The sequence below is a fragment of the Perna viridis genome, chromosome 1 (assembly GCF_037379345.1).
Source record: "Perna viridis isolate PV_CMFRI_1.1 ecotype Kerala chromosome 1, ASM3737934v1, whole genome shotgun sequence".
In the NCBI taxonomy this organism is placed as follows: Eukaryota; Metazoa; Mollusca; class Bivalvia; order Mytilida; family Mytilidae; genus Perna; species Perna viridis.
Genome location: NC_142445.1, coordinates 6,773,591 through 6,800,806, shown reverse-complemented (window position 1 = coordinate 6,800,806; position 27,216 = coordinate 6,773,591). Strand labels below are relative to the sequence as shown.

The 27,216-nt window shown below is 32.3% G+C and overlaps 1 protein-coding gene across 8 annotated transcripts; it reads left to right on the top strand.

The window, feature by feature from the left end:
• Positions 1 to 1,749: 1,749 nt before the first annotated feature.
• Positions 1,750 to 23,585, top strand: LOC148627023 (DNA repair protein complementing XP-C cells-like). Of its 8 annotated transcripts, none has more exons than XM_088565767.1 (23): positions 1,751 to 1,826; positions 7,561 to 7,646; positions 7,972 to 9,160; positions 9,577 to 9,667; positions 9,989 to 10,073; positions 10,773 to 10,985; positions 13,145 to 13,207; positions 13,432 to 13,521; positions 13,939 to 14,303; positions 14,547 to 14,674; positions 15,239 to 15,289; positions 16,238 to 16,330; positions 16,824 to 16,979; positions 17,875 to 17,932; positions 18,228 to 18,339; positions 18,948 to 18,992; positions 19,511 to 19,555; positions 20,149 to 20,238; positions 20,552 to 20,633; positions 21,176 to 21,269; positions 21,678 to 21,771; positions 22,444 to 22,545; positions 23,340 to 23,585. In XM_088565767.1, exons 3-23 carry the CDS (start codon positions 7,996 to 7,998, stop codon positions 23,472 to 23,474), a joined length of 3,357 nt encoding a protein of 1,118 aa, XP_088421893.1. In that variant the 5' UTR covers positions 1,751 to 1,826; positions 7,561 to 7,646; positions 7,972 to 7,995; the 3' UTR covers positions 23,475 to 23,585. The 8 variants fall into 8 exon arrangements, 7 of the variants coding, with proteins under 7 accessions (XP_088421936.1, XP_088421893.1, XP_088421910.1 ...); XM_088565784.1 differs by having other exon boundaries at positions 1,768 to 1,826; positions 7,454 to 7,646; XM_088565801.1 differs by lacking the exon at positions 1,751 to 1,826 and adding an exon at positions 1,849 to 2,059.
• Positions 23,586 to 27,216: the final 3,631 nt, after the last annotated feature.

The following is a 27,216-nucleotide window of genomic DNA, read 5'->3' as shown; positions in this document are numbered from 1 at the left end:
CTCGAAATGGTAAACCTATCTCGTAGTGACCATTCTTGAAGTTGAGCGACTTGTTCACTAATTCTAAGAACTTCTTATCTTCGACAGAATTTTCCAATTTATCATCGATGATTCTTTCCGGGAAATCATAGTTCAAAGAATTTCTAAATAATTGTTCAAGTCTCGAATTGTCTTCATCAATAGCTTCAATAGACATCAATTGAACTGGTGAATCCTAAAACAAGTGCTTGTGCCAGAAAGCCTGGCCAGAGGAAACGCATAAGGTCGGCAAAAAAACAATCAGCTAAGAAGCAAAAGCTTCATTAGTACGAGAAAATGGATGTGGCAAATACAACTCCTGCACCCTTCAACACAATCAGTGAATGTTGTATATATGTTTATATGTAATTATTAATAAAAATAATAATAAAAAAAAATAAAAATAAAAATAAAAATAAATAATCGCATGACAAAAGACAAATATACAAAATTTAGAAATCCATAAATGATATTCGCAAATTTTAACATGAAAATGATTTGAGTAAAATTCAAAGCTTATCTTTATTAGTATAATTTAAAATTCAAAGAAAATGTGTCTTTGTTTTTTTGTTTTTTGTTTTTGCTTTATACTCATTCCAAATTGGTAAAGCGCTCCGGGTGACACTAACAAAAATAAAATAAAAATTATAAAACACAAGTTACTTCAATATCTAAATTAAAAAATTGAACAAATTACAAATTCATAAAACAAAGATAATCCGAAGAAATAATTTGGTCTTTTAAATTTGTATTTAATTCCGCTATTTTTTGCAAAGCATTACTGATGATACTTCAAAAGTCGAAACACGTGCCTCAAAATGTTTTAAGCATTTTTATTTCATTTTAAAATTTAAAAATGAAATTGAGAAAAAAACAAAACAGCAATCATTTTAGAACTTTGGTCAACTTTAAGCACGTGTATAAAGCAAAAACCACACTAAAATGATATAATTCCGCTATTTTTTTGACAAAGCGTTACTGATGAGACTTCAATAGTCGATCAACGTGCCTGAAAATTTTTAAACACGTTTCCTTCATTTTAAACAAACAAACAAAAAATAAATAAATTAAAAAAAAAAAAAAAACAAAAAAAACAAAACACACACAACAATCATTTTGGAACTTTGGTTAACTTTAAGCACATGTATAAAGCTCAAACCACAATAAAATATAGCATCGGAAATTTTGATATATACAGATGGGTAACTTCACTATTAAAGTCACAAAATTTATTTGGCTCAAAGAATCATTTCCTCTTCATTCTTTTGTCACTAACTTTTGTATTTTAAACCTTACATAGCAAATTCATATCAACTATGCATGTACAAAAGTTTTTTTTAATATAACTTCTTACAATCTTCTCCATTTTCAGTTCTCCTATTTAAAAATATACATATTTTTTTCATCTTTTTATTATTCAAACAGCAAATAGATATAGTCTATCTCCTGTTGTCGGTATTTTTTTTAGTTTCTTGTAGTTAATTCAAAGTTTCTTGTCGCTAATTCAAATTCCTTGTCGCTTCTTGTCGGCAATTAGTGAGACCCGGTGAGAATAATAAAAACTATAGTCTCTAAACAAGGAGATAAATATAGTCCACTATAAAAATTCTTGTGCTCTAAACAACTTAAAATTTGCATTACAACCAACGTAAATAACATTTTAATTTTTGTTTAGCGCATATATACATTAAAATTACCTTTAAATTTGAAGTTTATTTATACGAATTCGTTTAGAGATTACTAAATGAAAATTATGTAAACAGTGACATGTGCCCGGAAAAATATTAGTTAATCAGTTACTGTAACAGGTTCTGAAATTTACTAGATTTTAGTCTGTAACGCACATGTATGCGCATGCTGTTTTGTTATATATATATATATCCAGTATTTCCTTAACAAGTGGTGTATTTTACGGCGACAGAGAATTGGGGAAAGGGGGAGATAATCCCAATGTGAACTGTGAAAAGATTTGTTTATTTACATGTATCAGAAACTTTGTTATTCTCTTTTTCAAACATCTTGGTACTCCAAGATCTAGGAGGTGAATCTTTATATGTGCCTTTGGTTTATTAATTATTTATTTCTATTTACATGAACACATTTACAATTTACAATGAATAGTTCAAGCACATGCAGTGGCTTGTAATAGTTGTATACATCTATAATCTAGTGAGTATTCAAGCCTCAAGGTCTTGAATAGGGTTTGTAAGTGTAGTTCTAGTTTCAGTTTCCTTTCCAGAATTTCCAATGTAAAATATATTGAAATCCAAAGACTGATCTATATTTTATTGTTTACTTCTAGGAGATTGAAACACTGCGCCACAATGCAAAATCTTGTATTTTATGCTTATATTAACATTTTTATCCTGTTGCTTAGGTCACTCATTCAAGGATTTCCTTGCCGGAAGAGTTATGGATACAATCCAGCATAACTCATAGCGATCTGTATCGTCCCGTATCTTACCGTATTATATCCATAATGATTCGTAATGGTACATAGTAATACTTCGTTTTCTGTGACAAGTTTTGAACACGTTCTAAATTTTACCATGGAAGAAAAACCGTAGCATAACCCTACTTTACCGTATAAGCTCGTACTAACCCGTTTTCATCCCTTTTAAAACCGTATTGTTCCCTACTAATTCGTAGATTAGTAATTGTCAAGGACTTGTACGGTTACTAATGAATAAGTATGTACTGGCACAGTTACACTACGTTATTGCTAAGGACAGAGAACAGTGTTCAATGAATGTGTAACGGAAAGGTACGACCCCATTACATTGAATTACGGATTGCTGAGGGTCAGAAAGGTTTCCCAAGTATCAGTCCTAAATGAACCATCAACAACTCATATTTGCAGTTAATTGGATTGGTCTTGATATTAATATGAATTGAAACGCAAGAACAATGACTGAACTTCTTGATGACACATGTAGTGAGGACCAGAGGCAGAGAAGATGGTGGAATAGGGACTGGCTTCTCAGAAGACCTATCCATGGGCAGTATGGCTGAGCTTAGATTAGAAAATCCAGCGGCATATAAGAACTTAGTGAGGGTAGATCCACAATTGTTTCAGGAATTTCTTATGTCATTGGTCCTAGGATTACTAAGAAGAACACCTGGTATAGGCATCCATCGATCCTGAATTGAGGCTAGCAATCACATTGAGATATTTGGCTACAGGGGACAGTTGCTGAACATTGATGTATGGTTTGGGGTTGCTCACAACACAGTAAGTTGTATTGTTCGAGATATTTGCGAGGCTATTGTTTCAATATATACCGAAGATGTTATCAAGACCCCTGTTGAGTCTGAACAATGGCAGGCTATAGCTTAGCAGTTTCAAGCAAGATGGCAGTTTCCCCATACACTTAGTGCTCTGGATGGCTAACATGTGGCCATACGGTGTCCTCCGAAGGGAGGTTCCCTCTACTACAACTACAGAGGATATCATTCAGTAGTTCTGATGGCTCTCATTGACACTGGTTACAAATTTCGATGAGTGAATATTGGTGCACAAGGTAGGTGCTCTGATGCTCAGATCTGGAATCAATGTGATTTGAAGAAAGCTATTGAAAGAGGATTAATTGGCATGCCAGCTGCATCACTTCTGCCAGATCTTCCAGGGGAATCGTATCAGACCGTGGTTTTCTGTAGTAACCCTTACCTATACCATAGCAACACATTGTTTCACTGTAGTGAATACATCCTGGCATGTATCCAGGAGTCTGAGTTGTTTATTTGCTTTTTTTACTTTGTAGGTACATTGTATTATTTTAGTTACCGTACTTTATGTTCTTTGTTGTGTAGTATGTCTGTTTTCCATGTCTTGACTTTTTTCCTGGATTACATTCTTTTGATTACCACTAGAACCTTGGTTCCCTTGATTACTCTTCCATTGGTATTAAACCGTGTTATGACCGTATTGTACCGTGTCATTCCGTATCAATTATAGCCATTTTACTGAATTGTCCTTGATGGGTCCATCCAAATCCATAGTCCCACTGTCCTTTAGTTGTATTGGATCCGTATCGAACAACGCCAGCTGGATTTTCTGGGGTCACTAAAAGATATTTGGCTTTAAATATTGAAGCCAATAATACGTTAATGACGAATCTCCATGCATTTGAATGGTAGATGAGAACCCATTATCGTGAAACCACAGATTCACAGGACGAAACTTACATATCCTATACTCACTGAACTTGAGCCACTGTGGTTAAAGCAGTCAAAATAAAACATATCAACAAAGAGACAATACATATATCACACCCGGAGTGACCTTGCATTTATTTTAAAAAGTGATATTATGGGACTGAATTTCAGAATTTTATCCTTAAGCTAAATTAAGTAAGTACTGAAAATTTACACTTGCTAAATTTAAGTTTAGTTATTTCTGGACTTAACATATATGACATATAAAATTCCACTAGCAAATTTTAGCAATTGGAAATAATTTTTACTAGCAAAACTGAATTTCAACTTGCATTTAGCAAGTATTTCCCCTTATATTTGATCCCTAAAAATGACAAAATAAATTCTGTGAAATATTTGCTTAGGTACTTAGTGCACATCTTAGCATCTGCCAAAATTAGAATCACCAAAATTTGTCACATACTTTTTTGCCCCAAAATCCCCAAATTTTACTCTTGCCAAAATTATCTGATATACAGTAATTTGTCTTAATTGAAGACATTCTTCAATATAGTTGGAGAAATTTAATATAACAACTGAATCATTGTTAAGCATTTATAGCATACATTTTATAATAGATGAATAACTGTGATATTTATTTATTAAACATTTTGTTAAATTTAAATACCAGCTTTTCTCTTGTATCTTGACAAGCATCACATTTTATAAGAAAATGAATTTCGTCTTCAATTTCACTATTATTACAAATGGAGACAACATACATAGAACCCTGAATGATCAATCAAATCCTGTAGCAGCTATCTTCTTTATTAGTAAAAACTCTTCTTTTAAATGATCTTTTGATCGGATAAACCAGAGCATTTTAAATATTTTTTTTATTTTCAAAGGTATTTACAATTGAAAAATATGGATTTTTCCATCTGGGTAGTTTGCATGGCTTCCAATCAATTTAAATTCCTTTAGTTAACCAATCTAATTCAAGTGTGAAGTCACACCGAAAATAAGAATATTAGTCCCTGGGCTGGGAGGGTCCACCGTGCACCCCCCACTCATCAACTTCATGGTGATTTTTAGGTACCTTTATACCTCCCATTACCAAATCAATTTGTCGCCAAAGAATATTCTCAGATTCTTTTTCATTATTGTCATATTGAAACCGAAAATAACTTTCATGAAATGAGTAAATTTGTTAAATACATCGTTAATTAAAACAATGGTACCCAAAATGTCTTTTTTACATAAATTATGTGCTAAAAATTTACATTTTGGTTCATGTTTAGGTATTCTTGTCATGGGTTGGGGTGGCAATTTTTCACCTAATTGGACTTGGAAAAATTCAAATATTTATTACATGGGCTCATTACATAGCTAAGACACCATATAATTGTATTTAAATATACAAAAGCTTACTTGAAGTACGGTATTTGAAAAAAAATGCCAATTATAGGTGAAATGGACAGAAAAATGAATATTATTGTCATATTGAAACTGAATAATACGCACCTGAAATGATAAGATATGTTGAATACATCGATAATTAAAACAACAGTGCCCAACTTGTCTATTGTACACCGTTTATATATCAATAGTTAACATTTGGGTTCAAGTTGAGGTATTTTATTAATGGGTAGGGATGGCAATTTTTCACCTAACTTGACTAAGAAAAGTTCAAATATTTATTACTTGGGCTCATTTCGAAGCTAAGATACTATATTAATATACACAAAATCTTGATTAAAATACAGTATTTTGAAAAAAGGGAAATAACGTGTGATATAGAAGAAATTTCGAAATTCTGAAAATTCCCCTTTTTATGATTTTATAGTTATTGTAACCCTAAAACCTTTAATTGATCAGATATATTGGGAACATCATTATCTTAATTGTGAATGCCTAAAATTGTGAGTTTTTGAGTGTCAGTATGCTATGAATAAGAATTCTGTTTGATACTAAGACCAGTTTTGTAGGGGTAGGGGTAATATTTTCAACATTTTTGAAAATCCTTTTTTTTTATGTTTTTTATGGTTTATTTCTGTAGAAAATTAAATTATCTATCAAGTGATACCAAATTTGAGACATTTTAGTTGAGCAATAACTTGAAAAGTTGAATTCGTGTGACTTTTGACCGAAAAATCGAAAATCCCATTTTTCACATTTTTTGATAAATTCTGACTACGAAAATTTTCAAAAATCATCAAAAGAACCCCAGAAGTACAAATTGTGATAATACTAAACAGAAAATACCAAATAAGCCATTTTTAACTGAAGCATAAATACTGTAGCAATATTGATATTGAAAATTATGTCAATTTAAGTGATTTTTCGGCGGGGTAGGGGTACATTTTTTTCATTTTACCAATAAACCTGGTAAAGTTGAAACAAGGGGCTACATGATGATATATACATATGTCTGTTTTCTTCATTCTGTAGAAATGAGAAGTACAAAGAATAAAAAAACTTAAAAAATGATTTTTTGCCTCAACAAGGTATAAAAATTAGCCAAAAAATAAAAAAAATGCTTCAGTTCATTTTTTGGCGACAAAAATATTCTTAAATGGAGATATAAGGGTACCTGAAAATCATATTTTGGTTGATGAGTGGGGGGAGGGGGTGCACAGGGGGTTATCTCAACCCACGTACTATATCCAGGTTATTTCAGAATCTGGGTCTTGTTCGCCCTAGTACCTGTTTGCTGTATTACTTTTTTCACCCAGAGTCTGTTTGCCAAATTTTTCTATGATTTATATTATTATATATATTTGTTGTTGCATTTGAAAGCATACTTTGCAGTTGCAGTAACCATGAATATTGAAAATAAATCGAATACTATACTGTACATTAATTTGTATTATCAATTAAGATAAATGTTATTTGAGTATAAATACCTCCATTCCTCATAGGGCAAAACCTAATATCATGTTAGAAACAACCCACTTATCAAAATTAAATGACAATAGGTCATCTATTATAATTGGTAATAAATTTGCTTATACTTGAAGGCAGTTAGATGATTGATCTCTTTGGTCTTTTCTTAGAATTTATTTCTAGACAACAGCAGTCCTTTTTCACAAATAATCTGAAGTGTAAAATTAGTCGTATGTTACCACATCATAATAGATCAAAGTATTGTGACATCATAACTTAAGAAAGATCACTTACGATTTTTTGTGAAACTAACCACAGACTTTCATTTTTTAAGATAGAACTATTTTAAAGTAATGAACCATACATGTTGTTTTGTCTTAACCAACAGGAATATGCTCAACTTCCTATATTACAGCACATCCTAACTGCATACATCATGTTCCTCTCAACATCACTTCTGACAGAAAGATTTTAAGCTATCCATGTTTTGACAGATGATCTACATATTTTGTATTAATATAGGAAGTTGCTGAAGCCTTGTTTGTAGCGGTATTTCATTTAAAATTGATTACCCATACTAAAATATTCACAGGACGGCAGTTGCTTGTGTAAGTGTAAATGTCAAAATAATGATTAAAAAATAACTTAACTGTTTGTTTGTTTACTTATTGTCAAAAGGTACAAGGCACCTGTAAGCCTTTGTGTAGCATGTGATGTTCCTTCAAAATTGTCTAACCATTTACAATATTGTCTTCATTTCCTTTTCTTCACTTTTTCCAAGGATGAATGTTCTAATAGCTAACATATTTTATCATAGATTTAATTGGACAATTGGCAAAAAATTGTAATGAATTGTTAATTTGCTATAAATGTTTTCATTATAATCAAGTTTTGCTATATTTCTTTGTATCATAAGACTGTAATACATTTTAGAGTTATCTCTATTGGTTAAGAAGAATGCCTAGTAAGAAAAGAATCACTTCCTCAAAGAAAGAGCAGGAGTTTAATGATGCTTTAAAGGACACAAGATCATCCCCTATTAATGGTGTAGGTGGAAAGGATAAACTTCAGAAGCATCAAAATGTGGAAGAAAAAAGCATAAGTGGACTAAAAGATGGTGATAAGAAGAGAAATAAAAGAAATGATAGAAGTAGAGGAGATGGTGGAAATTGTATGTCAAATGAAACAAGTAATGAAGTTTCATCAAAATTAAAGAAAAAAAATGATATGTTAACTACTGGTAATGGATGTATCAAAAAGAGAAAAGTGAAAAGCAAAAACTTAGATCAAGAAGGCAAAAATGATATTGATGGAGAATGTGTACAGATTAATGTGATCTCTGATCAGAAATCTGAACTTCAGCCTTGGCCTCAGAGGAAAAAAATGGAAGATAAAAACCCGATACAATCTCAAAGGAATAAAAATCGTAATTGTGGTAAAGCTAAAAGTTCTGATAAATTACTTTACATGGAAGAAAAAAGGCAAAAGTTAATGGGAAATAAGACAAGTCATAAGACCAAAAGGTCAGATGATCTAGAAGATTTTGAACCTTCTAAGAAACCAAAGTTAGAACTGAAAGATGGAGTTGGTGGTAAAAGGAAGAGTGTCAGTAAGCAAGATGTTGTTTTGCTCAACACTTTGAAAGAGAAAAAAGAGAAACGGAAAAGTACAAATAGTGTTAAGAACAAGGAACCACTTTATACTGAAAATGAAGATGTCAGTGTCTCTGATAAGAAAAAGAGGAAACTAGGTAACGATGAACCAAAGGAAAAACAACGTGGAAGAGTAAAGAGTAAGAAAAAAGGAATTGCCAGAAAGAAAATAAATGATTTCAATATTCCCAGTGGAAACATTGAAGTCATGTCTGATAATCCCTCCGAAGAGGAACTTGGGGGAAGCAGTAAATGTGAAATTATTGATTCACAAAATCAGATCCAAACTAAACCTAAGGTAAAAGTAGACATGGGAGATGTGACGTCTGTCTTACTGATGATGGAGGGTAATTCTAAAGACCAGTTTGGTAACAAAGCAGTTCCAGGTCCCTCAGGAATACAGAAAAAGGATGATGAATTGATGGAAGATTCCAGTGAAGAGGAAGAGTCTGATTGGGAAGAGGTAGAAGGTACATGTACATGTATTTTTTATAGCAATACATTGATTGACTTAGTGAATATTGTTTGTAACATGATTCTGAATTATTAATGTATATATACATAGATCTAGAGCTACTCTGGTATAGTATTCTATTTATTATTCTATTATGTATGAAAAGTTCATTGTATTTTGTGTCAGGGAAAAAGTCATGTTTAACATTGATTCTGTGACATTGTCAAGTAACTGTGTCAAATTTTTCTTAGTAACAGTTTTTAGTTTTCATAGTAACTATGAATGTGATATACATTCAATTTTATCTGTAAAATTAGTATGGTAATGAGTTATTTTAATGTGATCAAAATAGTTTTAATTGGAACATTCCCTTTTTACACAATATCATGTTAATGTACAGGAATAGATTTCTAACGTCTGTAAATCTTTTAGCCTTACAAGATCATGACAGCCCAAAGAAATCCCAAATACCTTCAGGACCTATTGAAATAACTCTTGATGCACCAGAACTTATCAAGAGAAGGTATATATGTACATGTAATTGTATTCTTAAACATATAAAAACGAAATCGTACTTTTTATTAGTACCGGTATATAAGTATCAATACAAAAAGAAATTGTGCCATCAAATATATGTAGCAAACTTGCAAATGTAGCAGGGTAGGCAAACAATTACAAAATCAGCATTATTTGTAGTTTACATGACCTGTATGTGAAGTAGTTCAAATCAGTTCCAAATGAAGTTCTCAAATTATAATGTGTGAGCATTTTTATTTCTTTTATTTTCATGATGACCAAAATATGAAAATAAATCATTTTATTTAAAACATAATTGTTGTTTTAGAAAGAAGAAAAGTTTTGATATAAAAGCATACTTTCAAAGACTTGCCAACAGATTTGAAAAAGAACAACGGGAAAACATTCACAAGGTATAAAGAATGGTATAGTTAATTGCACAAGGTATAAAGAATGGTATAGTTTATTGCACAAGGTATAAAGAATGGTATAGTTTATTGTACAAGGTATAAAGAGTGGCACATATTTATGTATCTTAGCATTATGCATCCAGATACTACAAAATAGATCTCATTAGTTTGATAAAAAAAATACTCCCTAAGACTAATGTATAAATAAGTCCAATTTTTTGTGAGGTATTTTTCAATTTTGAAAGCAGTAAGTAGTCTGTCTTATATGTTTCTAAGATAGGAGATATTGTATTGTATTGTAGATTTGGAGGCATCTGTTGTGTCGTATATTTGACAGAACTTTGCAAACGGAATTAACTGAGGATGCCTCAGGGGAGCCAGTATATAGATATGGCTTTGTCAACTCTAGATTGAGAATGACACATCTTCAAATGCACTACATTTTTCTCAATTCTTATGTAACTTGTCTGTGGAAAACAAGTAAAATATCTTAAAAACAAATTCTGTGCATGCATAGGAAGTTTGAGACAGACAATCATGGACTTGATGCCCTGCAATTTATAGTGTTATCCAGTGACATTCTGCGTTACAAAGAATTTTGCAGTAGAATTTTAAACATTCGTCTTAAAATATTATTACAGTGATTGTTTTACATGTACCAAACTCTATTATTATGAATTTATCACTGTAACTGTTTTGCAGGTACACCTGATGTGTTTGTTGTGTAGAGGAATGTACGTGAACAGACTATTAGACAATGATCTACTGAGAGCCCAGGCTCTGTCTGTTCTGCCACACCAGTTTACATCAGTACCTAAACACCAATACACACCAATGATGTTGTGTAAAGTTCTCACATGGTTTCAGACTAGGTTTCCATTCATGACAAATCATGATAAACATCTTTTGAATCTGGTCAGTGTATTTTAGTGTCAGTATCTGTAAGAATCAGGCACTGGCTGAAACATGGTATGAAAAAAAACACACCATTTTATAGTTTAATTTGACTTTTTTCATTATTTTTTCTTGATAATTGGAGTTCGGGACCAAACAGGGTCAGAATCAAGCACTTTTTCATAATATACAAAAATAACTTAAAGGTGAGTGAATCTCTATGATTATTTTATCTTGATTATTTAATAATCAAGGAAAACAGACAAGATTTTCCATATCGTGCTGGACCATTGAGTTCCAATTTCATTGAAATGCACTGAAAATCAGCATTTCATGGGCAGATACCTCATTTTTCTACATTTAAGATTCTATTGAAAAATTTTTGAGCAAATCCAATGCTGAGATCAAGTAATGGTCTTTTCAAAGAGAGAACGCATCTTAATTTTCAGATCTGTAGGGTTTCGACATGCATGTTTCTGATTTTTTCCATTTTGCCTGATTCTTACAAATACTTACACTTAAACAAGAAAAAAGTCATTTAAATATTTGTATACTTTGCAAACTGTGTCTTGCTTATTTTTGCTTACATTTTCTCTATTTTATTTCTACCAGAAGGTTCATAATTAATGAAATTAAATTAATCATATTTTTAGCTCACCTGGCCAAAGGCCATGTGATCTATTGCCATCACTTGGTTTCCGTCATTGTTGTCTGTCGTCATTAACAATTTTTAAAAACTCTTCTCCTCTGACACTACTTGACTAATTGGAACCAAACTTGGTATGAGTGTTCCTTGGGGTATCCTGCTTAGAACTGATGTGGGGATATTTGATCCAAGGCTGCCATGACTAAAAATAGATCATAGAGGTCAGACAGTATTTTTCTGCATATTATATGTCCAAAACTGTTAGGTTTAGCAAAATTCTGACTATATAAAAGTGTTCAGCATGATGAGATCTACATATGGATAAATTTTCATTTTAATCTGTGAAGCCATGGTGGAGTTATTGCCTTTTTTCAACTTTTTATTGCTATTTTTAATGTTATTTCTTTCAAAAATCTTCTCCTCTGACACTATTTGACCAATTGGAACCAAATTTGGTATGAATGTTCCTTGGGGTATCCAGCATAGAAACGATGTGGGTATTTTTGATCCATCAAAAAACAAGGCTGTCGTTACTAAAAATAAAACATAGGGGTCAGACAATATTATATGTCCAAAACTGTTTGCTTTAGCCAAATTCTTTCAATTGCTGAATGATCCTTATTGTAAGATTTCAAAGTCTAGAAGGGATCAATGTTGTCAAAACGACTCCTTGTAAGAGTTATTTCCTTGGAAGATGAAAAATGATGTTTTTTTTCACAGTTTGCAGCCAGTATCTTAAACTATTAATTGCTGAAATGATCCTTATGATTAGTCCTACCGAAATCTTTTTGAGTCAAAATTGTTGGACAACACCTTGTTAAATTTTTTGCCCTTAAAAGACAAAAATAAAAGATAAAGAAAAGATAAAATACATCCAGAAGAGGCATAAATGATGCTCTAAAACGCTATCTCCGCGGAGCTTTGGGGGGCTATGCCCCCCTGGGCCCCCTACCAGGGCTCCCCCAGACCCCCTGCCATAATTTTGCCTACACTTCAATTTGGCCTCAGCTACGCACCTGACTGCTTCACCAATTGCAATGAAACTTGGTGTGGTTGTTTCTTAAGGTATTCTGCACTAACTGAATGTTCAAATTTTTTAAATGTTGAAAAACAGGGTTGCTGTTACTAAAAATGGAACACAGGGGTCAAAATACAGGTTTTTGCAAATAACTTAAAATCTCTTGAATATAGCAAAATTTGACAGGGGTAATTATATTCACCAACAGACCTATGCCAACATTTTCAAAATGATTGATCAACTGATGTCGAAGTTATTGCCTTTGAAACAGATTTTTGTTGTTTTTCATGTTTATAACTTTGAAATTCTTCTCTGAAACCATGCAATAAAATTAAATGAAAGTTGACATCATTGTTCCTTAGGGTATCCTTAGTTTTCTAGTACATATATTATTCTTAATAGCATTCCACTGAGCAGTTAAGTGCTATATAAAACTATATATGTAGAGTAGACAAAGTAGCAGTTTCTGTTCCTTGGGGAGAAATTATTTTTAATTGGTGCAATGTTTATTTGTAGCGAGAAAGCATTGGAGAGAGCTTCAGATTATCAACAGTTGTATCACACTTAGAGAGAGCACTGGTTTGTATCAAATAATCTTGTGTGAAGTTAATGGTTAATATTCTTTACTGTCATGCTTTATTTTCTTGTTTTATTACATGATGATATGCTTGTTTATCTGGTTATTTAAGATGACATAAATCTGTTTTATGTTGAAATGATTGTCAAAGACCGTTAAAAATAACTTATTGACAAAAAGTTATTATATAATGGAAACTGTTTCATCTGTTTACTTCCCTATACAGGTATTGATCGTCTTACTGAGAAGTCTTGGACTAGTGACAAGAATAGTTATGTCTCTACAGCCTTTTCCACTGAAGCCAACAATTGCAAAGGTAGGTCACTTTATTGTACAGTAAGTCAGGTGTGGGTATCCTAAAAAAATTCTTTAATTCCTTGAGTTTTTTTCCTCAAATCTTTAGTTCCAAGTGATATGACAGGTCTAAAATTTGGGCTGAGGAGAACTTGAAGAAAATTCGATATTTTTTCTATTAACTGAGCCTTAAACTGTGATATAGACTTCCATCCATCGTTGTTAATGTTAAAGGTATTTTAACATTTAAAATGTCATTGAAATGATTTTTGATTCAATCTTGGCTTCTGCACATAATTTACCAAATGAATAGTGAGATATCAGTTATAATTTTCATTACCTATTTCTATATATAGTGGTTGAATTCAACACTTATTATATGATACCTAGAATTTCAGAGAGAAAACAAATTGTTTGAAATATCTTGTTTACCCTTAAGGTTTTTGGTAGACAAGCCTCTAGTAAAAAGAAACCTATAAATTCAAAAAAGAAACCGTCCAAGGTTTCTAAAGGCAAGGAAAAGAAAACAAGTGTTAAAAACACCAAGAACAAAAATGCTGAGGAAGAAACAAAGTCACAGTATTTCAAAGATCAGGACAAATCTCTCAGGTCAAGGGGTTCGAAGGTCAAGCCAAAAAGTTACAAGGACAGTGAAGAAGATTTAGACTCAAAAGATGAGTTTATTCCAGGCAGTGATGATGGTGACGGAGAGCTCGTTGTAGACTACAGTAATGGAAAGAGAAAAAAAAGCAAAGGAAGAAGGAAAGAACCTAAAACCCCAAAAACTAAGAATGAAAATACAGGGTGTGTATTTTTTAGTTTTATTTAATAGAAAATTTATATGAGTTACATGCATAATTCTAGAAAAGTGCTGATAAATTCATTAGTAAATTAAAGTGCCTTTATCACAAAGTATACAGTGATGAACTTTTTAAAAATGTGTTGAGATTTTATATATTACAGTTAATAATTGATAGACACTTTAGACAAACCAATTGGATTATGTCACAAGTAAACTACATACACATTATTAACTTTACTTCACAGGTCAGATGAGGATTTTGAAGATGAGCAGTTCACTCCTCGTAGTCCAGTGACTCTAGTAAAGAACGTTATTGCGAGATCTAAAAACAGAAAAATTCTTTCTGACGATTCTGACGTGGAAGAAATTAATGGTAATATTTACTGTACTATTCCTATTTTAAGAATTTGAAGATGTACAATGGTAATTTATGAATACCAAGAAATGTTATCCCAAGAAGTATTTTTATTGCAGTATGTGTTCTACCATGGAAATATTTTCTAATATTGGTGCATACATTTTTTTATGGTATGTCCAAGCTAGTTGTAAGAACCTGATGTTTTTATGTTGTCTATGGCATCATTATTTTGTATTTGTAATAATGCAATATTGGAATTTATTGCTTATTATTAGTTCATTCCAGAAGTAAATATGATGGTGCTATACAATACCTTTTTCTATTATTGGCAGTATTATATCCATTTCTTTTCATTCATTGGCTGTTACTAATGTGTGAACATTTTGACTCAACCTGTATGTAGGGACTAGTGATTCAACTCATTTAAATTTAAGTGAATCACTTTCATGTATAAACAATTGCTTAAGTTATTTTTTGCAATATTTTCATCCAGCAAAATACTTCAGTTGTGTCTTCCTAAAAATTAACTTGTACTAGGCTGTGTTTTATTTTATATTTCATTGTTGTACAAATATACAGGTGGAGATACGTGGACCGAAGTGTACCTAGAAAAAGAAGATCAGTGGTATTGTAAGTAATTTGTACATGATATTGTGAGTGTTTTTTAACTGTTATAAATGATTTGCAATATTGTATAATCCCAAAGTATATACAAGTATTTTGAGTGGGGCTTTACATTATTTATTGTTTGTTGGTAACATAATTGCTGTTATTATTTGCATCATATTGAAATGGGCATGTATCCTAAATGACAATGTATGAAACTTATTTCATTGTCATTTCAGTGTATATGCCCATTTCCTTATGATACATCTCCCAGCCATCAACTCCCAAAATACTAACAGCTATGTCACCAGACATTTGACAAAACCATTCTTATTTAAAATACTGATTCAATTACATTTCTGCAGACAACTCAACTAAAATATAATGTACATGAAGTGCTAGACCTCTGTCAATAGATCTGTTATTATTGTTCATGATTTTACATCTTTAATATAGTAATGTTGTAAAACTCCTGACTTCACACTATTGTTTCTGTGATTCTTCTAAGAATCCTACATCTCTGTGTAACACTGGGGAAACTATTTTATGTCTTTTAGTTGGAATTAAAACTTCAAAAATCAAGTATACACTGCTTTGTACTAGATTCCCAGTTTTTATCATCATGTTTACTTGAAATTTCTTAAAGAAGCAGATTATTAGAAGTCTTCTGTCCCCTTTCTTAGACTGAGGATATTTTTGTTCCATTTTGCCAATAGGTGACAACCACAAATTTTAAATATTTTGGTGTAACTGCACCAGAAACCTCCTTTTAAAATTGTTTTACTAATATAGTGTAATAAAGAGGAAGCAAATTAGTTTTCTTGATGAATAAATACACAAAATTGAATTATGAAATAAGAACTTGAGCTGTTTTGATTATCCTAAATACAATATTTTATAAAATAGATATAGTTGAATATTGTTATATCATGTATCAAAATGTTCTACATTGATAATTGTTTTACATTCCAGGTATTAGTTCCTTGAGTGGCACAATGATGAAACCTCATGTTATAGAGAGCCAAGCAACAAAACCAGTTCAATATGTTTATGGCTTTGATAATGGTATGTTCTGTTTATTTTTCACTAACTGACTCTTGTACTAAACTTTTGTATAATTAAGATAGTGGTTATTGAAACATTTTTTTTTTTAAAATCTGGACATTTAAAAAAAATATTTTATGTTGTCAGTATGATAAGCAAGAAGGACTTGTTGACTACTGTATTTTAATTGGCACAGATATTAGATATGTATTATTTACTGTACAATTCCCTAACCCCATTCTCTATAGACATGCTTGATTTATATAGACTTGAACTGTAGGATTATCTCTGATCTTTGTGACTGTTGTAAGTGTTGCCAAATATTTGTCACTATTAGAATATTATTAACACAAATTATCACTAAAAGGTTTTACAAATATTTGTACAAGGTACAATAGCCTTTGTAACTGTTTAGGATATTTTATTGATTGTTAAGTTGTAAGATTTGTTCAGAATTAACTTTGAAGTTTTGTTGTCTGAATTTATTTTTGAATTGTTTTACTCAAAATTTTAGATGGTTACATTAAAGATGTGACACCACGTTATGCCTCTAAATGGTTGACGGAAACCAGGAAACTGAGAGTTAACTCTGATTGGTTGGAGGAGACAATAGAACCATATAAGTGTCCAGATTCTGACCTTCATCTCAAAGAGAATAATGCTATTCAAGGTCAGTTCTTTAAGCTTCAGCACCTACGTATGGATTGTTCATATCACAACTCATACATTATGCCAGAGCTTGCCGAAACTACGCAGACTTTTTGTATTGCACTAGAACTCTAACAAATAGGCTTCTGGAACAGGGTTATGTTGTTACAAGATTGAAGTCATCACTACAGAAGTTTAATAGTCATCATGAACTCGTGGATCGTTATGGTGTATCCATCTGCACCATGAAAAGTGATTTATTCAACAGGTCATAGTTTTCCTTTCCTTGTCTGTCTACCCTGGACTTGACTTTTTATGAGCAACTCGACGGGTGTTTCTAGAAAACAGAGGACACTTACCCTACCAGTGCACCTGGTCTATGCTCCCAGTTTTTAGTGGAGTCCGAGTTGCTCATTTACTTTTGTTACTTTGTATGTATGATCTTAGTTTCTTTCTGTTCTTTGTTGTGTATGTTTGTTTTCCATGTCTGGTCTTTGTCCGTGGATTACATTCTTTCGATTACAGCTATAACCTTGGTTCCCTTGATTACTCTTTAAGTATAACTCCATACTTCAAATTTGACATCTGCTTGAAAAGAAGTAATGTAATTCAGGCTTTAATTTTGTTCCTACATAGTATTGTGGATTATCATTATCTTATATACTTGAAAGTTTGCTACAAAGGGCTTTTTAATGGTAATAAGCATATTTGTAGGTTTTTATTGTTATCTTGTTAAACATGTACCACGTTAAAAACACTCAATCTAACTCTTAGTCAGTATTAATCATTTTACATCAAGTTACAGCAAATGGAAATAACATCACAGAACCTACACATATTATTGTTGGTGGGTTACCAATTGTTGTGGAGTATTATTGATATCAATGAATGGACAATTTTATTGTTTTGTTTTACAGCCAAGCTTGTATCACAACCAATGCCTACTAGTGTGTCTGAGTTGAAAAATCATCCATTGTAAGTATGGTATCAAGTTTGTAATTAAAGTTCTACATTTTACATCAATTCTTCACTATAGTAGTAAGAGCTACTTTGAAAAAAAAAATTGATGAATCATGATAAGAATAAATTCTAAATTGGGAACAAATGATTGACTTAAAAACAAGTTGTGTTAATACTTCATGAAGAAAGTCAAAACTTTATAAAACAAATGGCATTTTTATTACTAAGGTTTGTGGACAGATATGACAAAAATAAGGTAACCCCATTTTGCTGAAAATTAACTACGTTTATGATATAATGAACATTTTAGATATGTTTTGAAAAGACATTTGTTAAAATTTGAGGCCATATACCCTAACTCAGCCATACCTGTTGGATACATTAAGAATGAACCTGTATATGCCAGAGAATGTGTTCATGTTGTGAGTATTCTCTCTAATATACTCTACTTCATACGATGGATAAATAATAAAATTAATTCTGTTTTTTCTTTCATGGAAGACTGTAAAATTACATCTTAATGGTGGAAGTTTTTTTTTTAGCTCATAATAATTATAATTTTGGCAGTTGAAATAATTTATAAAACTCTGGTGTTTTGCAAGGAGCAGAAACTGCTCATTCATCCAAGAGAACCTGAGTTCATGGCTGGTTTTTGTTTGGGTTCATGATGTTTGCTTTTCTTTGTTCCTGTGTGTGTTTTGTAATTTTGTTTTGGGTGTCGTCTTGCCCAAGGATTTATGTCCTTGTGTCGTCAGGTTTACTACTGGTACTTATTCATAAAACCATTTTCTTACAATGTAAAATTTCATTTAATGTCCTGACTTATGCTCTTTTCAGACCCTCAAATATGTAGTCACTTGGGGGTTGTAATTCCAGTTATAAGTCTTAATTCATAGTTCATTCCATTTCACTTTTATCTTCATCAAATTCATAGTTAAAAAAACTTACTAATTTCCCATTATCTGAATTGATTTTTTCCTCAAATTATGATCACATGTAAAATCTGAAATGTAATACTGTGAATATTTAGCTTCACTCCAGAGAAAACTGGCTTAAAGAAGGAAGAGCAGTTAGGGTGAGTATTTAAGAAGATACATGTTTTTTCGGATTTACTCTTAATATATATATATTTTGCATAATGCATGGTTTTGTTATGTGCAGAAGACTTCTGACAGTTAATTTGGTTAGGTACTGGTGAATTCTTTTGCTCTGAAATAAATGCTTACAATTTCCATCGTCGAAGTAATGTTATAATTAGTTAAAATGTTCAAGTGTTTTTTCATTTATATTCGAAAACTAAATATCATTTCAGATTGTAGTTTAATCATGCTACAATTACACACATTTCTGAAATTTTATGCTTGAATTTTCAATATCAATAAGACAGAGAAAACAAAGCTCCAATCATCTGTTTGTGCTGGTGTTAGTTCAACTTGATTTTTTATATCAACACAGAAACTATGTAAAATTCAGGAGTTGTCTCCATAAAGTTTAGCAGCTTGTAAAATCCATTTGATATGAAACCTATTCCCATGATTTCTATGAATTAATGCTAATTTTGGATGCAATTGTTGAATGGTTTATGTTTTACAGGTTGGTGAAGACCCATATAAGATGGTGAAATCTAGAGCAAGATGGGTATTGAAAAAAATTTTAATAATAATATTATAATTTTAATCTGAATAGCTTCCAGTCTGTTGGTCGGTCATACTCGGGCTAAGCACACCAGGCACTTGTTTAGTAATTATTCATGTATTTACTTAGTACCTTTAAATAATGAAAGGTACTTATGTTTAAATTTTGACATCTCTTATCTTCCTTTTTGACTCACTTGATGGATGACAATATTGGTGTTAACATATATTCATTTTATTTGATTTATTTACAAAATGATGTGTACTAGTAACATGAATACCTTTAATTAAAACTCAGTAGTCTAATTGGGTATTACACATATAATGTATGACTTGATCTTTCATCAAAAAACTTTAAAACAAAAGTTCAATTACCTAGTAAATGTATTTCCACTTTCAGGTAAACAATACATTATGTATGTCTATTCTTAGCAACAGAATTACCAGTAATCTTATGTAGTTTTGAACACATCACAGTACATTTTTGTAATTCGTTAATTTCGTGAGATTTAACTCCAAATGCAATTTATCATATGAGCACAAGCTATGAATCACATCATTTTAGTATATACTTGTCAATTTTTCCATTGTTTTTAGAATCGTAAGAAAGAGAATCCTGATGCATTGGACCTAGAAACATTTGGTTATTGGCAGACTGAGGAGTATATACCCCCACCTGCTTATAATGTAAGTAATTATACCAGCTTGTAATGTAAGAAACACAGCCTGCTTGAAATATAATACTACCTGCTGATAATGGAAGTAATACTGGAACTACCTGCTTGTTATTTAAGTAACACACCTTGCCTATAATGTAAAACTGTCATAACATTGGTAAAGCATTACAAATACTTGTTAGGTACTGGATGTTCAAATATCACTAAAGCTGTGGATGCAATGACCACTTGTCAGAATATCAAAACATGCACTTAAGGTTTTTTTTATTGTAAAGTTACAAATTCAAAATTGCATGATTACTCTTTCTATTTTAATTTGACAGGGAAAAGTACCACGAAATGGTTATGGAAATATTGAGCTCTTCAAACTATCAATGTTGCCAGCAGGGTCTGTACATTTGAGATGTAAGTTACTTTAAAAACAACAGTATTTCACGAAACACCATAGATATGTGTCACGTAAACTGTTTTGACCATCTTGAATGCCTATATGTACACAGCCAAATGTGCCACATATGATAATCATATGTTTGTGAAAAACATATGATTATCATATGATTACCATGCGACAATCATATGTTTACCAAAACATATGATTATCATATGGTGCTCAATTTATATGATTAACATATGATACAAACCATATGATTCTCATGTGTGGTACATTTGCCTGAGTACATGTATTTAAAATTATCTGAGTTAATAGAATTGTTGATAAGCCAAAACTTCATAACCAATTATGGCAAGGATTTGAAGTTTGGTACATGTATACATCTTCATCAGTTTTAGTTGAATTTTAAGGGTTGGCAGGGGCAATGTTTTACACAATATCTGCCAATGCTAAACAGAGGGAATTGTTCTTGAACTTCCTTTTTCATGTTTCTAGTTTTAAGTATTCTTAACAGACCTCATGATTATTTTGATACTACTTTAAATTTTCTTTTTAGTACCTGGATTAAACAAAGTAGCAAAGAAACTGGATATAGACTGTGTCCCTGCTATGACTGGTTGGGACACTCATTGTGGATATTCTCATCCCATGTAAGTTTTCAGTTGTTTGGTTAAAACATATTTTCTTTTGTTCTATTAATCTAAATAATGATGTACATTCCTGCCTGAATGATCACTTAGATAGATGTTGCTTATTTTGATATTAAAGTTTAAAATACTTTAGTGATTTTTGGATTAAGGTCATAATGGGTTTTGATTTAAGGTCTGCAAAGCTTGGAATTAAAAAAAAAATGTCCATGCTTGGAATTTCCATGCCTGTCTGTCTGTCCGTCTCTCCCTTGTCGACAGATCCTGTAAGTGCAACTCCTCCTAAACTGCTTGATGAAACTTCATATGTAGATACAGATAAAGAAAGATAGTTAATGTTTTATGCAATGCTAATCCACCTCATTTTATATTTTTTATAAGGGTTGATATAAAGTAAATGAATATTTATAGATTAGATGGGTTTGTTGTATGTGAAGAGTTCAAAGATCTGTTAATCGCTGCTTGGGATGAAGATCAAGAGATACAGAAACAAAGAGAAGATGAAGTAATCATTTTGATTTTATGATTGAAAGTCTCTAAATCAGAATGCCTAGTACATTTGCCAGATTTGTCATATTTTACCCGAGTTTTAATCCTGAGCTTAAAAATACTGTTTTGGCATTGTCTTTCCTAAATGTGTTCAATTTAGAATATGGTACACAGCCAAATGTGCCACATATGATAATCATATGGAGCTCGATCCATATGATAATCATATGACAATCATATGATATTGAACAAATAATAGTCATATGATTATCATATGATTCTCATGTGGTAATTTTGGCTTAAAAACATATGACAATCATATGTTTGTGAAAAACATATGATTATCATATGATGCTTGATTTATATAATAATCATATGATGCAAACCATATGATTCTCATGTGTGGCACATTTGCCTGTGTATCCAGTCCTATAAGTGCTTCTATGAACGGAATTTTTTTATTTCCAAAACCTTTTTTTTAAATTTAACTATAATAAAATGACTATTTGAATACAAAATACCATTGCCACTGGAAATTATTCAGCACTTAGACGAACTGCTTATTATGAAAGATTAAGCATTGTGTATAGATTGTTGTAAAAAAAACTTGTCTTCTATATTATATGGAATTAATACCTTAAAATACATGTACATCTAGGAATTTCATTTGTTACATTTTTTTTTTCAGAAAAGAGAAAAGAGGGTGATACAGAACTGGACTCTGTTGACAAAGGGATTGCTTATTAAGGAGAGGTTAAAGAGAAAATATCTTTTACAATCACATTTACAAGTTAGTATATTTATTTTTGCTGATATGCCAGTCTTTTGATGGATGTAACCAAGAATGATTTTCCTTATGAACATTTACCATCATACTGCAACACATTTCTACAAGCATTCTGAGAGTATTGCATTAATATGAAGTTCCCCAAATGAAGAAAACACTGTTGATGAGAAAACAATTTGAACTTCATGCGCAAGTTGTTAATGAGAAAAATGTCAAAAACTGAGGCTCTCATTTATTTTTTAAGTTCAAGGGTCACAACTCAACAAAAAATGATTGAACTGGGACAAAATTCTAACTTGATCTGAACCTTGTCAGTATAAAGAAATGTACCAAAAACCAAATGAATGTATGTAAGCATTACAAAAAAAGTGTAGAAAACTTACCGGTAGTTCTTAGTCCAAGGGCCATAACAAGATTCTAACTTGATCTATAACTTATTAGGATAAAGCAATGTACCAAAAAATCAAGTGAACATCAGCAATCATGACCAAAATAAGTGTGGAAAATGAATTTGCTGGACTGACAGATAGATGCCAACCTTAAATCCCATTTAGTGAAAGTTACAAGTTAAAATAATCACAGAACTGACTTTTAGATCTATGTTTTCAGAACTGGTATGCATGCTCCATATATGTACTAAGACATTAAAATAGGCTCATTGCTGTCACCGTATCATTAAAACTTACCTGTATATAGAGCTTATTAAAGATTGTCATTGATACCTCTCCCCCTAAGAAAACAAAAAACGAAAAACAAACATTACCTAGCCAATATAGAATATTTAATTTTTTTTTTAGGAGAGCACAGAAAAGTCCAACCAAGAAACTGGCTGTGGTGAAAAAGCTGATGATGTATCTCTTGCATGGCCAATGAACAAAGCAGGGAGTGAAGCCCTCAGCAATGCTAAACATTTTAAGTCAGAAACAATGTAAAGCTGGACTTCCGACAGATATATTGTATGTTTTAATTTTGTAACTTATACATTGAAGAAATATTTTGTTATTCATACATTTTGAGGATTATAAATCAAACATTACATTTCATTGATTTTTCAACACTTGTTTTTAAGGTTGTATTATGGTATACCAGAATCCATCCTTTGTTCACACTACCACTCAAAAATGCTGCCTCCTATTTTTGTGAAATTATATTGAATTGTTTAGTTTGATTGTTGTTAGCTCCCTTTCAATTTCTATAGATGTCCAATATTGGTTTTTGAGTTATGGGACTCAAATTTGTAAAAAAAAAAAAATTTCTGTGATTTTCTGTTTATGGACAATATGAACTCAAAAACACTTGCAGCTTCTTCTTGTCATTCACCATTACACCGCCAGTCTCCTCAACAAATCTGGCTGTCTTCTGTAGGTCTTCCACAGGTCCATACAGTTTCTCTGTAATGAGGGTTGGTTTATCCCATATCTTCTCTCTCTGTGCCTGGTGTAACTTGCATGTCTGCAGAAAGTGTTCTGTATTCTGCTCTGCTTCTCCACAGGGACACATAGGTGATGGTAATACCTTCAAAACTTTGTACATATGTCGGTTGAGTTTGTTGTGTCCTGTTCTGAGCCTGAAGATTGTAGTTTGCTCAAATCTTTTTAGTTGATGGTAGCTACCTTGCTTCTGAGGGGTATTGTGCAGAGACTTGATGATGGTCTTCATCTCTGTGTAGCAGACAGGATTTTCATCTTGCTGTTGTTGAGTGCCTTCCTTTGCTAGCTTATCTGCTTTTTCAATTCCATTGATTCCACAATGTGAAGGTATCCTCTGTGGCAGTTTTATGGCTCTTGATGGAATTAATAGGTCTTTCAAGTTGTGGTAGTTTGTTGTTGGTCAGTGCTTGTATTATGGAGAGGGCATCTGTTAGGAATACTAGTTGCATATTTTCTGCGGTTTCCTTGATATAATTTGCCGCATGGATGAGTGCTTCTTCTTCAGCCTTGTAGTTGGAGCAATGTAATCCTGTTGGTATTGCCATTGACTGTTGTACTCAATTCAGGTATTCTATGTAGATACCGGCCTCTCCTTTTGTTGTCGCATTTGTGGCTGAACCGACTGTGTAAACTCTTGTCCTGAATTCTGATGGATACTCTTCTTCCAGCATGCTCATTGTTACGGTTTTTCTGACGATGTTTGATTGTTCATCTTTGGCACTGAGTAACAGAACTGTTGTCTGAATGGTTACATTGTCCTCCTTCTCTGCACATAGATTGTCATTCATTTTAAAATTGATAGGTTTGACATGCGTAGGTAGATGTTCTTGGTGTTTTCTTTACAATGCTCTTGTTTCTAGAGAGAAGCTGGATCTTTTGAGTCTGCCTGAGGATAGTTGTTTCAGTCTCTCATTCATTGGGTGGTTTTGTAAGCATTGCTATTTGGTGGCCTGTATCATAGCTTTACGTTCTCTTCTTTTACTTAATGGTGGTGTGTTTGTAATTTCCTCCATACTAGCAATAGGTGTTGATTTCATGGCTCCTGTGATGATGCGGAATGCCTGATTCTGGATTTTATCTAGAGTCTGATGGTGAGACTTAGCTGCTGTCATCCAAGCACTAGAGCCATATTCTAGATGTGGGCATACATTTCCTTCGTAGACAAATATCAAAATTTTCTCATTAGCACCCCAGTTAGTACCAGCAAGTTTTCTCATGATGTTTAGTTTTCGTCTGGCTTTGGCTTCTGCTGTCATTATATGCTGTTTCCATGTAAGTCTTTTATCGAAGGTTATATAGAGATATGTTTGCTGATCTTGCATTGTGATATGGATGTCATCCATGGTCAGTTTGACAGATTGGGTTTTAGATGAGAGTGTAAAGAGGGTTGCTGTTGTTTTCTCACTATTGATGGTAACACACCACTCATTGGCCCATTTGACTACCATATTTAATGCTGTTTGTATCCTGTACCTTGCAGTAGTTGCATACTCTTCAGAGCACCGGAGGACTGCGTAGAGTGCTGATTGTACACCATTTGGTAGCTCTGGAACTAGGTCATTCATATAGAGTATGAAGAGAGTAGTTGGCAATACTCCTCCCTGTGGTACACCCTGTTTTAGAAGTATTTTTCGGCTATGCTTCCCATCTACAAGTACTCTTGCCCTTCTATTGTACAGATATGAGTTGGTCCATTTGTACAAATCTAAGAAGTTTCACAAGAAGGTCATCTTTCCAAACTTTGTCAAATGCTCTCTGAAGATCTACAGACAACTAGCGTTACTTTCTTTGATTGAAATGCATCCTCGACTACTTGAGATAGATGTGTTGTCTGATCTGTGCTCTTGTACTGTCTAAAACCATCTTGTTCATGACCAAGAATGTTCGCCAATTCCAAGTATTTCTGTAGGCACTTGTTGATTATATGCTCCATTAATTTGCAGCAACTGCTTGTTAGGCTAATTGGGCGGTAGCTTGAGGCTTTTGACTTGTTCTTTCCAACATTGAGGGACTTGACCTTGTCTCCAGCACAGGTTGAGAATCTCTAGCAAAGTTGTTAATGCTAAGGTGCCAAGGTGTTGAAGCATTTCATTGGTGATGTTATCTGGACCTGGTGCCTTTTTCATTTTCATTTTTCTGATGGCTGCCTTCATCTCAAACATGGTGATATCTCTCTGCAAAGTGTTGGTACCTTTGATCTTTCTCTCAATTCAGTTCTTACTTATTTTTTCTGTGATGGTGGTATATCAGTATTGCTTTCTTTCTCATAGCCTTTAGCAAATTCATTTGCTGTCACATTCGCTATGGTTGTTTCTCCTTCAACTTCTAGCGTGATTTTTTCACCTTTGCTTCCCTCATCATTCAGTGCTTTTGTCAAGTTCCAAAGCTTTTTTGTATCTTTTTCCATATCCATAGATGATGTTTTCTCTCTCCACCCTTTTCTTTGACATTCTATCTTTATTCTTAGATGTTTTGCCTTGCACTTTCGGAGTTTGATGTTATTTTCCTGACTGGGATTTAGTTTTGCTTCATCCCTTGCCCTTGTGAGTGCTTTGTGTGTTGCCTGTATCTCACTGGAACACTTGCAGCAATTTCAATGAATTTGTCTCTTTTAATACTGTCAGAAGAAATCTCCCTTTTTATTTTTGAAAATTTGTGATTTTAAGATTTAGTGTTGTAGGATATTACTCATACAGAAGGGAGATTTCTACAGTTTTCAAACTATAACTCAATATTGGTTGCACTTTTTTCCTGAATCTTTAATGAAATGTTTCTTTTAATTGCTGTTAGCTTCCTTTTAATTTTTATAAATTTCTGATATTTCATTTTTAAGTTATTGGACTTAACTCATGAAAATAATTTTCATGGAACTTTATTTATTTATAGATTATTTCTATTAGTGCAAGCTCCTTTTAGATTTTTTTATAATTTGGATTTTACATTTTTGAGTTATGGAACTTAATTCATAGAAATATGGGGCTTTAACTCAAAAACGCTCCCATTATATGTTACATTGTTTTTGTTGATTTATTTTTATCTTCACTTTGACTTTTGTTCATCATACCTTACTGAAACAAGTCTGTGATGTTTAGAAAGCACTTTGTCTGTTCATGATATCTTCACATATGAAAGTTATTTGACTGCTTCAATTCCTGTCAAAATATTATCCTGTGTTATATATTTAATCGCATTCAAAATTGAGAGTTGCATCAAGCTAGAATTTTGTGCCCATATATGTCCTGTC

What these genes read in the sequence shown, in the direction of transcription:
- LOC148627023 (XM_088565810.1), top strand. Translation starts at nt 7,996, where the DNA reads ATGCCTAGTAAGAAAAGAATCACTTCCTCAAAGAAAGAGCAGGAGTTT. An exon ending in CACACTTAGAGAGAGCACTG is followed by an intron (nt 13,208 to 13,431) that starts GTTTGTATCAAA and finishes TTCCCTATACAG; the next exon opens with GTATTGATCGTCTTACTGAG. An exon ending in AAGAAGGAAGAGCAGTTAGG is followed by an intron (nt 18,993 to 19,510) that starts GTGAGTATTTAA and finishes TATGTTTTACAG; the next exon opens with GTTGGTGAAGACCCATATAA.